This window comes from Acanthochromis polyacanthus, chromosome 6 (genome assembly GCF_021347895.1).
Source record: "Acanthochromis polyacanthus isolate Apoly-LR-REF ecotype Palm Island chromosome 6, KAUST_Apoly_ChrSc, whole genome shotgun sequence".
NCBI lineage: Eukaryota > Metazoa > Chordata > Actinopteri > Pomacentridae > Acanthochromis > Acanthochromis polyacanthus.
The window spans coordinates 15763858-15782157 of NC_067118.1; the positions used below are offsets into that span (position 1 = coordinate 15763858).

Here is an 18300-nt window from a genome sequence, read left to right on the forward strand (position 1 = left end):
ATGAAATTGTACTGTACAAAGACTACAGGAGACACAGAGTGAAGCACTGGTTCCCCTCATTCTCCAACTAAAGAACACAGACAGAACTTTCTTGCTTTGTATCACAGACGGAGATTCAAGGTTTTTAGATCATACATACTTTGATGAGAAAGAGAAACCAAGAGATTATTCTGGTTTCTTGGCACAATTTTTTCTTGTACTGTAAATTTTTGCTGTAAAATGTATGCCATAGATTATATGTTGCAGTTTCCAATGCAGCATTACAGAAACACAAAGAATAATGCCAAGCTTTTTCTTTACAACATGACTGACACATAAATGTATGTATGGAAATGTATGTGTGGATTGCCAAAGAATTCTGCACCATTAGAGTATACATGTTAATGTATGACTTTACTATAATCTTTTACAACTCTCTGATTACGGAGTCAGTAGTTTTGCAATGCCAATCCCAGCTTGTGGTTCATGTATAATACTGCTAAGAGGTGCCACTGAGTAAGTGCATGTGTTTGTCAGTATACACATATATACTGTATGTGTGTTTGTGGAGTGCGTACAGGGACGTAACTGGATGCCAGAATAGGAACAGAGCAGGATGGGTGGCTGCCAAATGCTATGTATTTCTATGTTCTGCTGCCTAGCTAGGCTCTGTGCCACTGGCAGAGTAACACATGCACTCACAGTCAGCTGTCCGTGATTTCAGAGACCATGTAACATTCACTTACATTCAGTTTGTCTAGACTTATTCTAACCTGAAGTAGTACTTACCCAACCCTTTCCCAATCCTTGCTCTAACGTAAACCTAACCTTCCCCTTACCTGAAAATGTGTCTTCACCTTAAATTTTAATGATTTGCATAAGGGACCTTCTATTTGTCTCCATAAATGAGAGCTGCCTTATTGGACTATGTAAACAGATGTAGGTCCTCACAACATGAGGAATACACATACACACTCCTCTCCCTGAGATTATGATAATTAATGGATACATGAAGAACAGAAAAATAGAATCATGAAAGCAGATAGAGTTTGTCTTGTCAAAGACTCGCTTGCTAGAAATAAGGTTGCAGTGATGAGGATAACAACTGCTAAAATTTTAAATGAATATCACCAGGTTACATAACTGGATTGGCAGATTACATGAGAAGAAAAAGTGTGGCCTGAATAAAGAATACAAAGTGATAAGAGTTAAACAGAAGACAAACACATGCTTTTTCATGGCTCTGAAAAAATGCTGCTTTGGATAAATACAATAAATAGAAACAGTTTGTAACCATAGGCGAAACACGCTCGAAATCTATGACATACAAATTGTTCCAGAAGGCATACGATTGGTGGAGAAATACTGAATGTAGAAAGATAACTTGGAGACAAGTGACAGAAAAAGGAGCAGTGAAATTACACAAGAAAGAGTGACAGTGGCAGAGAAGTCAAAATCCTTCAATTTTCCAGAGTTGGAGTCAGGGTCAAGAGGCAGGAAATAGGAAAAGCTGAGAAGATAGAGAGAAGGAAGTTGCCTTGGGGCTTTTGAAAGTCCTTAAAGATGGGGGACAAAAATAGGAGGAGGAAACAAGCACGAAGGGAGGCAGTAAGCTCATTGGCTTGATCTAAGCTTCTCCACTCAACCAACTGGGAGAAAAGGAGAAGGAGCAGAGAAAAGAAAAAAAATGAAGTGAGAAAGATGGAGGGCCACTGTGGGGACCTCTTAATGGGATGAGAGGACAAACAGATGGTACATTGTGTTCACATTAGCATATCTTAATTTGAAGCAACAACATGATGCATTAATTTATTGTGTATATCTGTGCATAGGGGACAGAAAGGTAGTGCCATACCAAATGACACTGATACACCAAAAAAAAAAAAAAAAACTCTCTGTGGAGGTATGCCTGAGCTGTTTGGCTGAACAAGGCTAATCCTATGTGATTTCTTCAGTCATACTTGTGCAACTGTAAGCTTTCCAAATTCATCATCAATGTTGGTGCTGTGCTTTCTTTTGATAAACTGACAGATCAAGAGCAGTGTTGATTTCAACAACACCTAGTACTTGCAAATCTTTTAAAGTAAATTCTTCCTCACATTTCCACCAATTGCAACAGCAGTTTCTTCAAACCAGACCTGTGATCTGTGTATCCAGTGTCATGAAGTTTTGTCAGTTGTGAGAAATCCTGAATGTTTTGGGTTCCATTGCACAATTTCATCTCCAAATGAAATGGTTGGGTACGCTGATGTGGTGATTTGCATTTTTGCCTCACACCAATAGAGTTCTGTATTTGAACCTGCTAGTTCGCTGGGGCTTTTCTGTGTTGAGGTTGCATATTATTTGTGTGGGTTTTCCGTGGGTGCTCTGGCGTTCTCTCACTGTCTAAAGACGCGCATGGTAGGGTGGATGTTTAAGCTGCTTTTCTTTGGTGGATGTAATGTTATTCAAAATGAAAAAGATTATCATTGAAGCAATGAAATAAAGACCCCAGATTTGATTTCAGGAATTCTTCTTCTTAATGCAAACAAACAACATGATTATCCTCAGGTTGGTGTTGGTCTTTGGCTGTTAATGTACACACGTGGACAAAATTGTTGGTACCCCTCAGTTAAAGAAGGAAAAACCCACAATTCTCACTGAAATCACTTGAAACTCACAAAAGTAACAATAAATAAAAATTTATTGAAAATTAACATTAACATAATTATTTAAAAAAACAAACTAATGAAATAGGGCTGGACAAAAATGATGGTACCCATAACTTAATATTTTGTTGCACAACCTTTTGAGGCAATCACTGCAATTAAACGATTTCTGTATTTGTCAATGAGCGTTCTGCAGCTGTCAACAGGTATTTTGGCCCACTCCTCATGAGCAAACAGCTCCAGTTGTCTCAGGTTTGATGGGTGTCTTCTCCAAATGGCATGTTTCAGCTCCTTCCACATATGTTCAATGGGATTCAGATCTGGGCTCATAGAAGGCCACTTTAGAATAGTCCAACGCTTTTCTCTCAGCCATTCTTGGGTGTTTTTGGCTGTGTGTTTTGGATCATTGTCCTGCTGGAAGACCCATGACCTGCGACTGAGACCAAGCTTTCAGACACTAGGCAGCACATTTCTCTCCAGAATGCCTTGATAGTCTTCAGATTTCATCGTACCTTGCACACTTTCAAGACACCCTGTGCCAGATGCAGCAAAGCAGCCCCAAAACATTACTGAGCCTCCTCCATGTTTCACCGTAGGGACAGTGTTCTTTTCTTCGTATGCTTGGTTTTTGAGTCTATGAACATAGAGTTGATGTGCCTTACCAAAAAGCTCCAGTTTGGTCTCATCTGTCCAAAGGACATTCTCCCAGAAGCTTTGTGGCTTGTCAACATGCATTTTTGCAAATTCCAGTCTGGCTTTTTTATGAGTTTTTTTCAGCAGTGGTGTCCTCCTTGGTCGTCTCCCATGAAGTCCACTTTGGCTCAAACAACGACGAATGGTGCGATCTGACACTGATGTACCTTGGCCTTGGAGTTCACCTTTAATTTCTTTGGAGGTTGCTCTGGGCTCTTTGGATACAATTCCAACGATCCGTCTCTTCAATTTGTCATCAATTTTCCTCTTGCGGCCACGTCCAGGGAGGTTGGCTACTGTCCCGTGGGTGTTGAACTTCTGAATAATATGAGCCACTGTTGTCACAGTAACTTCAAGCTGTTTAGAGATGGTCTTATAGCCTTTACCTTTAAGATGTTTGTCTATAATTTTTTTTCGGATGTCCTGGGACAATTCTCTCCTTCGCTTTCTGTTGTCCATGTTCAGTGTGGTACACAGCTTTTCACCAAACAGCAGGGTGACTACTTGTCTCCCTTTAAATAGGCAGACTGACTGATTATGAGTTTGGAAACACCTGTGATGTCAATTAAATGACACACCTGAGTTAATCATGTCACTCTGGTCAAATAGTTTTCAATCTTTTATAGAGGTACCATCATTTTTGTCCAGGCCTGTTTCATTAGTTTGTTTTTTTAAATAATTATGTTAATCAACAATTCAAAAGTAATGGCTGTTTTTGATTATTTAATTTTCAATAAATTTTTATTTATTGTTACTTTTGTGAGTTTCAAGTGATTTCAGTGAGAATTGTGGGTTTTTCCTTCTTTAACTGAGGGGTACCAACAATTTTGTCCACGTGTGTATGTCTTAATTCAAGCAACCTTTTAGTGGAGTTACTGGTAATATAAAGGTGGTTGGGCAAGATGATGAAAATAGCACACCTTTTGCTAGAGATACCTTCTAGTGTCACATGTCACTCCTTCATACCATTTCCCACGGTTATCCACAATTCATTTATCTTTGTTATTTGTTGCTGTCATTCAGACCCCCCTCTCATCTTTTGTTGTCACACCTTTTCCATCTGCGCCTGTTTGCCAGACCACCACCCTTTGTTGTCTGCCAGACACCTTGATTGAATCACCTTTTATTCTTTGTTGTCTTACCCTCTGTTACCGATTAGCAACTATATGCAAATTACCCTCTAACCCCTCTCAGACCATCCCTAAAGATTTTGTACTCTGTAAATGTCCTGACTCATGCTCTGTGTTGGTTGGCCCCAGAATACCAATAAACACCCCACTACAGCAAACTTCGAAGGCTTAAGAGTGAAATTTCTTCAACAGGCAATATTGTGACAGATATCGGAGCTATATTCTTGTGATGGAAACAAAAAGGAGGACTTGCAAGTTAACTTGGACTTGTTTGTTGTAAGAGTCTACTAGACTACAAGTCTGCTACTGGAGACCTGATTGCCAGAAGACAAGACTTGACTTGGTGACCCATAAATACTGAAGTGTAGTTTTGGTAAACTGTCATGAAAGATCAATTCCATCACCAGGATAAATGCAAGGTCTTCATTACCTAATGCACACTTTCAGCTGCAGCTGCTGACACCAGATTAAAGCTCTATTAAATCTAGATTTAGAGAAAAATCTAAAGTTCAGTGAGTTAAATGACCTTTTTATTCTATAACAATAAGCTGAGATCCATTAATTAGTAGCCTAATGGTTTATCGTGTTGAGCGTATTTTCCTCCATGCAGTGGTGCAAATGATTCTGAAGTACAAATAATTTATGTATGTGCAACTTTCTGCTTTTACTTGTTAAATATTTAAGATTAGAATGTTTATGATTATGTTGCCCTCACTTACCTGTTGTATAAAGTGTTGGAAATCACCTGTTGATGCGACCCTCTACTGTGGGAAGGATTTGATATTAATATATCTAAGAAATATTTTATCTTCATCTTCTGTAACTCAGAGATACTTTGCCAAACATTTTGATAAATTATTCTTTAGCTTTATGATATATTATCTTAATGACTGAAAGATATACTTGCAGGTCAGTGTACTTCATAATCCTAAAATCTTGATCTGGTTATTTGAACATTTGTTAAGCTGAATATAGCATAACACAGTCTGCACAGATCTTGTGACACAAGCCTGTGTTGCCCCATCAATTAGTCAAAATCAGTACGTTTATTAAGAAGTGAAGACTTTGATGTTACTTGCAGTTCATTAACAATGGCTTCCATGTGTTTGGATCATTGTTTCAGGTGTAAGCATTCACCACTACTGTCATTTGCTGGCAGCACTCTAAATAACTCTAAAATATCAATATTGTAAAATAGAATACTGATTCAACATAAACATTATATAAAATTTGCTGTATTTGGTACTAAAAATGTAAAATCTGTCCATTACCTATAATAATAATAATAATAATAATACTATGTAAAAAATACATCTGTCACCAAACATTGCAATATACGGACAAGAACCTCTTTATAAGCCTGACTTTCAGTAATGCTCATACTCTCATCGTTATTACTTTCTTCTTTGCCGCACAACCTTCTCCCCAAACCACTGCCTCTGTTTGTCTGATGCTGAGCCATTTTTATTTTTTCCCCCTTGACTTCCTTGGTTTCACATCTCTTGCCAAGTTGCTGCTCAACTGACTCGAAGGTAACACACCGCTGCTGTAAGGAAGTTTGGGGGTAGTTTTCTAATCTATGCACAGCATCTGACTGAACCTCGAGCTTGATGCATAATGAATAACAAGAAATAAATGATGAAAAAGTTGCAGACACCTGGGTACCATCTGTGTCAAGACAGTTCTATGTTTCTTTCCCTTTTCCTTTTTCTTCCCATCCTACTTTTTTCTGTGTTTCATGGTAACACCTTTTCACTGAAAGCTGCTGTTGCCACTGAAAACGTTTGTAGAACAGAGTTGAGGCTGTGCTGCAACCTCAGAGATTTCACCCAACCGGTTTCCTTTTTTTGGCTTTAGACGTAAGCACTTTTTTTTGTAGTAAGCTAACTGCTAGAGAGAGTTAAAGGGTTTGACTGGGATGAGTCATGGGCAGGGAGGGGAGGAGAACACAGTGATACACTCCATCATCTTCTTTCCTTCTCAATCCCCTTTCAATGACTTTAAAGATAAAGGCACTGGCTCTGCGCTGAAAATGGATGAAAAGCTGTCTACAGCAGAAATGGACATTCTTCCCATCCCTCCTGTGACTTAAAAAGACCAACTTTATGAACAGAGCACTCCTTCAAGTTCCCAAGATACAGTTTAAATAGATTTACAATAAAATGTATTTTCTTTTCAGTTTTACTTTACAGTGGATCCCATTATCATTGATTTGCTGCTTTTATTTTCTTTAAAAAAAACTTGCAAATATTCTACTTTTCTGACTCTTAAAACAATAAATACTATAAATATTGTATGTTGATGATGCACCAGTGTAGCAGTGTACTTTCTGTCATGAATATTTCTTCAGTCAGAATTCTTTGTGAAGCTACTTTTGGGCAACGTCTAGATACAATGGTTTCTTTTTCTTAGGACAAAAAAATATCTGAACTTTAGTTCTATATCCCAGGTAGTAAAGTCTTTTTTGTTCTGGGCAAAGTTTTAGAAGCAGTCACACTGCAAAAAAAAAAAAAAAAAATTCCTTGATGTTTTTAAAGCTGATCCGTACAATTTATCTGCAGAAAAATGTTTCTGTGTGGCTTATATTCAGCATTTTTTCCAGCCTGTGTGATTTTGGGTAATATTTCTTAGAACTGAAATGCTGCATCATCATATTTCGATGTCTGGTAAGAGTTATTTGGCATTCTGCTGTAAAAAAGGACAGACTTCTATTTATACAGTGGATATTTGCATACAGATTGGTCAGCACACTGTCTTTATGGTCATAAACTCTGTACTGCACCGGCACATGCTGCACAAGTTTACATGACCCCATCCCCCTGTGAATCAAATTATTTTATAAATATATTATTTTGAAGTTACAAGATCATTTGGCTATGTACTGTATAAGAACTGCTTGCATAACTTGTTTGTGCTATTGTTCAGACTATACAAGATGGTTGGACTTACGTTTAGAGTGTTAGAATGGAAGCACACTGAGCAGGAATGAGACCTTTGCATGGAATAGGACACATCTCTGATAATAACTGCAAAACATGATGTGTTTTCTATAGAAACAAATGGAGAGAAAGCATAGAGGTATCAGTAAAGAGGACACGGTCAGTTTCAGACCAGTTAGTGTCGGTCTTAGAACATGCACTTACTGTCACTTGAGTAATTGTATGATAATAAATGACACAAAAGTATGTCGTGTAGATTCTCACTCATCCAGGTCACGGTAATTGTAGGAACTTCAGTAGAAATCAACTCGACTCGTCTTGTATATTCTTGAAGACATTTCACCTCTGATTCAAGAGGGTTCTTCATTTCTATCTTTTTTTTTTCTAAATATATTTATTGCTTTTTGTTTTATACACACAAAGAAGCAATACAATAAATGAATAATCAGTTCAGAAAACAAGAACAAAAATAAAACAAACAAGCAAACAATGGCCCATACAAACATACATATTTCAAAATACAAATGCCCTCTTCAGAATAGCTGAGGCTTCCAAGCCTATATATACCAGAAAAAGTTCCCAGGTTTTTCGGAAGACATCGTCTCTGTCGTGTATTTTATAAGTCAAGTAATCAAGGGAAACATAGCCAAAAATAGTCGTATGCCATTGTGTCCGAGAAGGAGTCAGATCTGATATCCAGTTCACAAGTAAACATTTTCTGGCACAAAAAGTAAGCATTCGATACAATTTTCTTTGATGTTTGTTAGTAATAACTGGGTAATTTAATCCAAGTAATAGGAACAAAGGGTTAAAATTCAAATTAGCAGAGAATTTTTTTTTTCCATTTCCTGTCCAATCATCTGCCAGAAATGTTGCACCTTTGAACAAGACCAAAAGCAGTGCGTGAGGGTATCCGTCTCAACCTTACACTTAATCACTTAATCTTCATTTCTATCTGACCAGTGGGGAGTTACAGAATTTATAGTCACTTTAATCCACATGGTTAATGGCCCATTAACGAGCCAGGACTCACATGTCTCCAAGTGGGAATTGTTGTGAAACCAGATGGTCCACCAACAACGACAGCAATCATGGTAGTGAAGCTGCAGTTGACATAACGAGGGACATGAATCTGCCAAATCAGAAGTGACTCATGATGGCAACATTTTCTGGAGAGAGGCCTTACTACTGTGTTGTAGGTATAAGTGGTGTCACAAACCCACTCCTCTGTTTAGAGATGGCTGTTCCAGTTTGACATGGATGGCTTCCTTCACTCCTCTCTCAAACCATCTGTCCTTTCTGTCCAAAATGTGTACGCTGGTCAGTCAGAACTGAAGACGCCTCTTGGATGAAAGATGAAATGTCTTCAAGAATCTACAAGCAAAGTCCAGTTGATTTCTATTGAAGCTCCTACGACTCAAGCTGTGGATTAGTTTATAGGCTCATTTGTTAAAAGTTGTGTCCTATGTTTGCCATCATCAAATATCTCATACCATTACAGCAATGCTGCACGTCATTATATGAGTACAACTTGATCTTTACTGACCTTGACAGTGATGTCGACTCAAATGACACATTTAAAAAAAAATGCAGTTTTTTTTAATGCAATATGGAAAAACAACAAGAACAAAAAAAGATTTATATTAGCTTGAAGTTGTATGGTCTTAAATTTGATCTGTCCATCACTTTATGTGAACTACAGCATGTACCCTTGTATGGATTCTCTGAGTGTTTGCAAATCATTGCAGCAGTCTTTCAGGGATCCATGTTTTCACTTTCAGAAGCATTTATCCTTTAGCAGGTTGGGTGTTAGCACCATAAATACTAGAATGTTGAAGTAATTATTAATATTTTTTAATGTACAATGCCAGTTAGCTGTTGGATTCGAGCCACCACTAGCCCTGGGAGACAGCAACCTCCTTGTCTCTGCACTAATGCCTGGATGTTGTAAAATAGCAAGGTGGAAAATGGAACAGATGACATCTCATAAAACCAGCTCATGACCATAGATGAGGGTTGGAACATAAACTGAATGGTTAAGTGAGAGCTTTGCCATTGAGCTCCCTCTTCACCATGACAGTCCAGCATAACATCTGCATTGCTGTTTATGCTGCTCCAATCTGCCTTTTCATCTCATGCTCCATTTTCCTGTCACTCATGAACAAGGTCCCAAGATATATAAAGTGCTTTGCTCAGGTTAGTCTAAAGGCCTTGACACCATCCAAGATTAGTGGTTAAGACTGTGCTCAGCTTATGGAGATGAAGATATGTTGTATTGAATGGTGCAGCCAAAGAGAGCAATAAATAGAGGAAATATGACTCAATTAACATAACAAGCTTACATGGCAAATACTATGGAACGGATACTTCAAGAAACTGAAATATTAATACAATTCTGCCATCCTTTTCTGTATTTGACATGGGAAGTTACAAAAACTTTATCTATCTTGTCACTTTTATAAAATCTTGGAACAGTTGAGTATTAATTACATAACACGACAAAAAAAGATGTTTTAAAATTTAGTGCAATGACATTGCATTAAATGAATTTGAACAGATATTCAAAATTTTTAGGGTGTAGTTTCACAAATTCCAGTCTGACGACGTTCTGTTGTTTTTAGAGCTGTACTGTTTTCATGCTGTTATTCTACAGTTTGCACAGAAAACAAAGCAGAATAGTCGTCATCATACCTTTTTTTTTTTTTTACCACCGTAATTATGAACCAAAATATACCCCATCACCTAAACCACTATCTTTTTACTGTTTTTATTCCATCACCTTCACATTTCTTAGTGCCAAGCTTGTTGACACAGCCCGTAGGAGTGAATGGAGCTACATGTATTGATTGTCACTGATGCCATTGAAGGTGCAATCATTAACCCTGTCAGAGTGAAAGATTGTGATGCTGTTCAGGCTTGAAGGAAGCCAACATACGCAGCACATCAAACACCACTTTATTCACCTTCCAAATGATCTGTGCTTTGTGTTGATGGCAGGAGTTATGGGTCGTCACTTGTCATTGGATGACCTGCTTGAAAGATGACAATGTCTCCCTCATTGCTCATACCTTGTGCCTCATCTACACTGCAGTGCTCTTTTGGATGAGCATGTTTTCCGAGTTGAATGGTTGTCATTTCAGTTTTAGCCCTGGAAAATGGTGCTAGCAGTGTAATGGAACATTGCACCTGGGTCACTACCATCCAAATGGAATATTGAAAAATGGAAGCGTCTGTGTGGATGTCATATTGTCAGGTGACTCCCCGCTTCTAGGAAAATATTACATTCTGAAGCATCATGGGGATGGATAAAATGGATAGGATGGGGACAGTGGAGGGGCTACATATCATATGTAAGTCATTTCACAGGAAGAGTTTGCCAGTTTATCATAAATTGCACATGAAATACTCTTCCTAAATTTCTTATGTTTTTCTTTTTGCAGACGGCAATCTCTTGAAGATTATTGATGGAGCAAATTTGGACTGTGTGGTAAAAAAACATCCTGCATTGGTTTCTGTGATGCACCTCCTTCCAGAGAATGTCCTTGTATCTGGAGATGAGGAAATTCCTGGTCTCACTGCGTCTCCGACAGGTACCCTTTACATCACGACAGACACTGTAGCCTACCCTCGGTACATTTTTAGTCTCCATTCAACTGTAAGAAAACTGTTTGACAAAGAAGTCACCTGAATTTAAGCTAGATTTATTTGACATGCCTCAACACATTCAGCTCTTCAGATGCAATCTTACATTAGAACACCATCAGTTACTCGCTTGTTTTTCTTCAGCTGTCACATTACAGGATGCAACATGCAGGACATTCATCATAGTACTTAATAGTGGCATTTTTGGAAACTTAGTTCCATCAGAAGTTGAAATGTCTGCAGTACTTAGGAAGTAAGTTTCTAAGGGGGAATGTAATGAAGTCTGACAGTGCAGAGCTATAATCATTGGGAGTCAGTGGGAGGTATGGTAGCAGGCTAATCCTCTTCATGTTCTGGGGCTGTGAGCAACAGAGACCTAAGCTGCCTTTTAAGACCACAGCCACCAGCTTGATATTCACGCCGCATTCAGAACAGTCCAAGTCTGTGCTCCAGAGACAAGGGCTGCAATGAAACGCTTGATGGCTGCATTACTCTGGAAGATTACAATCACAGTGGCTATTTTCTCTTTGTTGTGTCTGAAAGGGGTAATAGTTGACTTTACAGAGTTTTCCACTTCATCCATCAGCCAAGATGCTTTCTTCAATCGATTCAATTTGCGCCAAGTATCCAAATGCAGTTTTCGTTGGATTCTTTGACACAAACTCTTGTATCTCTCAGTAATATAAATATTCCAGTGATTGGCATTAGGCACCTTACTACAAATCAGTTGAGCAGGTTATTACATGTAATATTGTTTTATTATGATTCTATGCTGTTATATATTCAGAATCAATAAGAGAGTTGACAGTGAGGAACATTTGCTGCCAAAAAAGAAGTGTGTTTCCTCATTCAGTTTATCTATATCTTCATGACTGAGCTGAAAATGTAATAGAAAAAAATGGATAGAAAAGAATTATCGATGGAATGTGTTTTGTGCGTGGAAAAGTTAACTTGTTTTTGTAAGAACTAATACTTTAGTTGACATAATTGTGAAACATTCTTTCACTCTCTGTGCTTAAGCCTTGCTAGGCTGTCACTTAAAATAACACCTCTGAACCTCTGTTTAGGCCATCAGTGAAAGTGTGAGACTTCAGTTACTCTTGCAACTTTCCATAACAAGAGATATGCTATAGATGAGATCAAGATTTTGTTCAGCTCAGACAGTGCCCAGCTTGTTTGATGTAAATCTGGTCAGGACTACCACAGTAAAAGCATAGTCCTGACAGTGAAGCACGGAGGTGGGAGTATGATGATATGAGGCTGCATGAATGGAAAAGGCATTTGAGAGATCACTTGTACCATGAATACCTGTAGATATATCTAAACACTGACTGACAAGATGACTCTCAGTCTGCAGAAGCCTTGCAGAAGAGGAATATTCCAGCATGATAATGATCCAAAGCCCACTATCATTGTCCCTACAATATCTTTATCTTTTGTATGTTTGAAAGGAGGAGGGTGTGCAACAAAACCCCTCCAACATAGAGCAGCTGAAAAAATGTCTCTGAAGAATGAATTATCACGAATCATGTATTGTTTCGCATTTATATAGTGATAATTGCAGTGATCTGTATGCAAGACCAAAAAAACAGATGACATTTTTTGGCCATGTCACCCAGCCCTGCTTTCTAAAATGATGCACACAGCAGAATCACCATGGCTACAATGCTGTATCAAACCATGTATTTCCACTCGACCTCTTTCTTTTATAGAACTTCTGCCATGATGCATTTTCTGGGGATGATGGAGAATATCACTACATTTTAGAAATGGGTCAGAACTAAACTACTGTGTATTGGAAAGTATTCCACAACTTGTTTCACACATCTATTATGCTAGGTAGTGTTTTTATCCTCCACTGTGGTTGCAACACAGGACATTTTTGGAGCAGAAAACCTCACTAGGAATACAAGTCAAGAAATCATTTGAGATTCAGAAGTTCTGTGAATATGATTGTAAAAAAACAAACAAACATATTAATATTAGGGCATTTCTAAATGCTGACGCTTCATTTGCTGTGTCATCAGGAGATGCTCTTCTGAGGCCTCAGCTGCTCAAGATGCTGCCCTTCACTCTGAACAGACTGACCATCTCCCTACAGCCGTCTCTGGAGAAATTTGAAAGCCAGCTGCTGCAACAGATCAATGCTGACTGCCATAACACAGTAAGGCCAAGCTTCCATAACACACACGGGCTTAATAATGCATGCACATGACACATTAGGGACTATAACATGACAGTCATGAGAGTTGTGCAACAATGTCTGATCCTTTTTTATCCATATTCCACTACAGGGCTCCACAGTTTGGACATTTGAATTGCTTATGTGGTTAAAATAAAAGTAGATATTTATTAAGAAAAATCAACTCCACATATAAACTAAAGAGAAACAAAAAGCACATACACTCAAAAAAGCAAGTAGTATGCCTTTTTTCCTCACCTTACATAGAATAGAACATCCTTTATTAGTCCCACAAGGAGATATTTGCAACCCCATGTTCTTTACAACCACAATATATGGCTTACACGGGAAAAGAAATCACTGTATAGTTTTCTTCTATAAAGGTACACATACCGTATATACATACAATCCTGATAACATTTCATCCTTCTGAGGTAACCGTCACACTCCTCAAATTAATGATGGCCACGATGGCCTTGACACACCTCTGCCAAGATTATTTTCTCCAGCCTGGTGCTTTCCTTTATCTCACTTTCCGGTTCTTTAATGTGCAAGCGCAAGCTCTTTTACAGCTGCCACTGCAATTTAAGGCACATCACCTCCCAACTAAATAGAGCTTATCTATTCTCTTCCCCTTTTCTTGTCTATGGACACCCAGATGGTTAACCGTATTTGACAGGTGGAACTTTGGACTAGCAATTATATGTACAATTGCTTTGTATGGGCCCTATCTGTTCACTTCAGGCTAAGTGAGATGTGTCTTTGGTAGGGATAAAAATTGATATGACAATGCTCTCATGCCATATCTTTCCTTCTGCTCTTTGATCTTTGATGCTGCTTGGCTGAATCCTCAAACTCAAGAACCATGTAGGCACTAGTAGGCCTGGCCGAAAACAATATCAATCCATACCTGCAATTAAACATCACCATCACTAACAAGAAAGCAGTTTGACAGTTTAATTTTAATGCATCAGGTGGACACTGCCATGAAAACGCATAGCCAAGAACACAAACTTTAGTTGTGTAAGAAAACCCCAAGCATGCTCTGTCCCTGGCTAATAACAGCTTATATTTCTTTATACTGAAGCCTCTTTGCCCCTCCAGCCTTTGTCATTCTGGCAATGGCTTCCATGCAGGTGTCCTGCAGCACGCAAGCCCATCACCACCTGGGCCTTACTTTGACCCCATTGAGACAAGCTTAGTGGCCAAAAACCGCCCATGACCCTGTGTCTTGGTGTCGAGGTGCGCTTGGAGGCTGGTGTGGAGTTCCTGCCTGGTGACACCGGGTCCAGACATGCCACTCAGACTTAAATAAAACATTTTATCATTCTAAATTTCCCAGCTATATCACCCAGCCCTATTGGTGAGAATGCTTTTTATGGAACTCCAAGTGACTTTGGATTTTTTTTAGATGGATTAATGAAAAATGTATGTGTAAAAGCCAGTACCATGAAAAGATGGTTTCAAGTTTCCACGGTACTGCAGAGTTAACAGGATAAGTAAATACATTTTTTTTGGCATATTTTGAGAACTGCATGGACTTAAAATCAAAAGATAATGTTAAAGAGTAAAAAACAATTAAAACTGTATTGCCATCTTAAAAAAAATAAAAAATCAAAAAAAGTTGTGATTTAGAACACTGAAAAGATTTTAAAATATAATTTAAAAAAACATTTCCTTACTAGGACGTAGGGAAGAACAAGCACAAAGCAACATCTGACCCTCTGAGTCAAACAAACAGCTTTGCTAAATGACTGATAAGAATGTATAGGTAGCTCAACTGGTTGAGCAGGCAACCCATAAACAGGGGTTATAGTTCCTGATGCAGTGGTTTGGGTTTGATTCCAGCACATGGCCCTTTGCTGTAGGTCTTCCCCCATTCTTCTCTCTACTTTCCTGTCTGCCTCTCTAAACTGACATATCAAATAAAGCCAACAAAAAGCCAAAAAATATCTTTAAAAAAACAAGCAGATATACTTGACACCCACAAATCTCCTGACTAAGACATGATCAGTGGGTTTCATCAGCTTGTAACTAAGAATAACAGAGTGATTGTTTTTCATTTTGTAAATATATTTCCCTCCTTATTGCTCTTAGTGCATTGATCATTACTCCTCTTTGGGCCACACAAAGTATCACTCTTAGGTCCAGTTCCCCCACAGGGAGTCAGTTCATTAGGGGAATCAGCCCTCCTTAACATTCCATGCTGCCTTGTGCCAGTGAGTCCCAGATTACACCGTGGCAAAGAAGCAGCAATAAGTGCGTTTTATGTGACCCAAAAATGGCAGTGGGAGAGGTAAATTAATGTATCAATTTATAAATGGACACAGAAAAAAAAATCCTAATTTAATAGGCAGATTCAATTTTCTCATGGACATTTTTTACTCTTGACATTTTTGTGTTGCCAAAGGTAGGATACCTCCCAGTAAAAAGTGAAAGGACTTTTGGGAATTTTGCCAGACTTGTGAATTGTGAAGCCCTATCAAAAAATCCATGGCCACTCTAACTCTGTATTGTTGAAAAACATACAGTAAGTTCAAAATGCAAAATCATCACATATACTGTAGGTATTAATTAATTAAAAGCCGTTTGTGGATTCATCGGGGTGCTCTAAAGAAGCCACGTCTCCTTTATGCCTGTGTGTATTGTGTATGCCAAAGTAAGCTAGGAACAACAATAATAAAAGTAAAGTTAGGCATCTTTTTTTCTAAACTTCCCACCTGGTTCCTAATAATAGATTCAAAACCTCTGCTAAAGAAACTATTTTTTGCTGCTTGTAGAAACAAAGAAATCTTTCTATGCTGATGTAAACAATACATTACACTTTTATGTATCTAAATGCAAACAATAGAAAGTAGACTACAGCTTGCTTTTCCTCTATGAGGTAAGTGACATGCTATCATGAATCATTTTCTTAATTTGCTGTTCACAGTATTTTTTTCCCTCATTTCTCATGTTCCTAGGAGGTCCTTACAACCAGCCAAAGTTGCGTAGATTAGTTAAATGTTCCAGACTTTTAAAACTTCGGCGATATGACGACATTCTCACATCTGTGAGAGGTGTTAATACATGCAGAAGTCAGCTTGATTGCAGCTTTTAATTAAAGTGAGCGTAGATGTGTGTGTGTGTATGTGAGAAAGAGAACGAGAGAGACAGACAGAGAAAGAAAAAGGGTGTGTGTGATCTGTGTGTGACCTTTAAAAGTGTGACTCCAGCTGGATTGTCATCAAGCTGTCTCTGAAGTGATGCTGACACCTCACCCGCCAACTCACTTTTACCCGTTGTGTGAGTGAATTTGTGCATGTGTGTGTGTTTGTGATTTCATGCCAGCATGTATGTTCTTAGATTGGTATTGAGGCAGAAATGGAGTGACAAAAATGAAGAGGAATGGGGAGGAGAATGATTGTATATTGCAGCATGAGACAAATCCTTTATGCTGGCTGCTAGTCTGACATATAGTCTTCACATAATCTCCCCTTAAGTATTGCTATTTTTAGCTACACAAACTATCCTGGAGTGTGGCTTCTTTTTACAGTCCACTTTCCTGTATATTACACAGCCAGTGCCATAGTTGATGAGCTTTTCATGTGAACTACTGACACTGCTTTTTACACCTTTTATACTGCACTTAAACGAGTGCCAGACTAATTGGACTGTACTCTTGAGCATCCCCAACCCGAATCTGACCTTTAGTTAAGAAAAAATAAATAAAAATAGCACTGTTCATCTTCAGGGTCACTTGAACATGGCTGCTTTCTCCAAGTTTGAGGGAAGCCAGAGGCTACATCACCTTAAATGACCTATAGCACCTATTCACCCTTTATCTTGAATAAAATCTATTGCTCTTGATTAAAGGGCTGGAGATCTTGTCAGGAATTATGTAATGTCTTGGCTTGTGATCAAAAGACCGCAGAGAACAGAAGATGATGAAGAAAAGTAGAGGAGCAGAGAGGACCAATGCCGTGCCGGAGGCAGAACAAAACGCCTTAGGCTGATTTAATGAATGGAGAAAGACTCTGGCAACAAAGCTGCAGGAAGTTTTCATTTGTCCTAAAAGAAGAAAACTCACTCAAAGTAGGACTGCCCCTGTGGATGTGGTACAATAAAAAAGACAAAGAAGGTTGAACATTTCTGAAAGAGGAGGTGTCTCGCACGCTGTTCTCTAAGGACACCCAGTTTGGCTGCAGGCCGGTAACCACTGTAACCGATGCAGCGCAAAAGAATGAAGTTTAATGCACTTGGCTCGCATCAAATATTCATGAAATGCAGGTCTTTGTAATGATTGACGATCCAATCATTAGATGAAATAGACTGCAACTGATTATAGACCCTATAAGTCAGACAAGACAGAAAATGCACATCAGTTGAAAGGGAAAAGATAGATTCATAAACTTTAAAAGTCTTAGAGTCACCACTTTTTGCATTGTTTTTTCTTCTGATGGATTAATGTATACTGTTGTGAGCCTTTTGGGAGTCACTAAACCATTTTGCATTTGCAATGCATGAGTGCCATACCATACATTAAAGTGTTTTGAATATAATTTAAGCAAAATTTCAAGTTGTATGACCTAGTAAAGATTGATTGATAATAATTGTATGTGCTAGTGTGATAAAGGCATTTTAAAAGCATAGTGCAAGGAAAGTTACACATCAAAGAAGTGCTATTGTTTGACAAAGGACAGGTTTTTGCCATTCCATCCCAAATATAAGTATTAGTTGTGTGGGAACTGAACTAGTTCTGTGGCACAATAAGATGAACTTGATTGATTGATTCCACACATGCATTACCAGAATAAAATTTTATTTATTTATTACCGTGCATCAGGTCTACATTATGAACATCGCAAGTACTGTAGGCCCAGATACAGTTTCCAGTGCTGATAATCATCATGTGTAACTAGCACATTTGCATATAAAAATTATGTTTAGGCTGACCTCACACTAAGAAGCTATTACCCGGTATTTGTAAGGGACTGTTGTTTTCTAAGAATGTAATATTTTGCAGACATAATTATAATCCAGTGTGAATCAAATAGATGCCAAAAATCTCATTATTTAGCAGCAATAATGCTAATCTTAAGCTTCTG

The 18300-nt window shown here is 38.3% G+C and overlaps 1 protein-coding gene across 1 annotated transcript in view; it reads left to right on the forward strand.

Moving 5' to 3' along the window:
- The window catches only part of nphp4 (nephronophthisis 4), a 246131-nt gene that overhangs the window by 45358 nt on the left and 182473 nt on the right, over positions 1-18300 (forward strand). Inside the window, 2 exon segments of the mRNA XM_051949343.1 lie at positions 10830-10979; positions 13059-13195. Of these exon segments, the coding sequence (XP_051805303.1) occupies positions 10830-10979; positions 13059-13195 (287 nt within the window).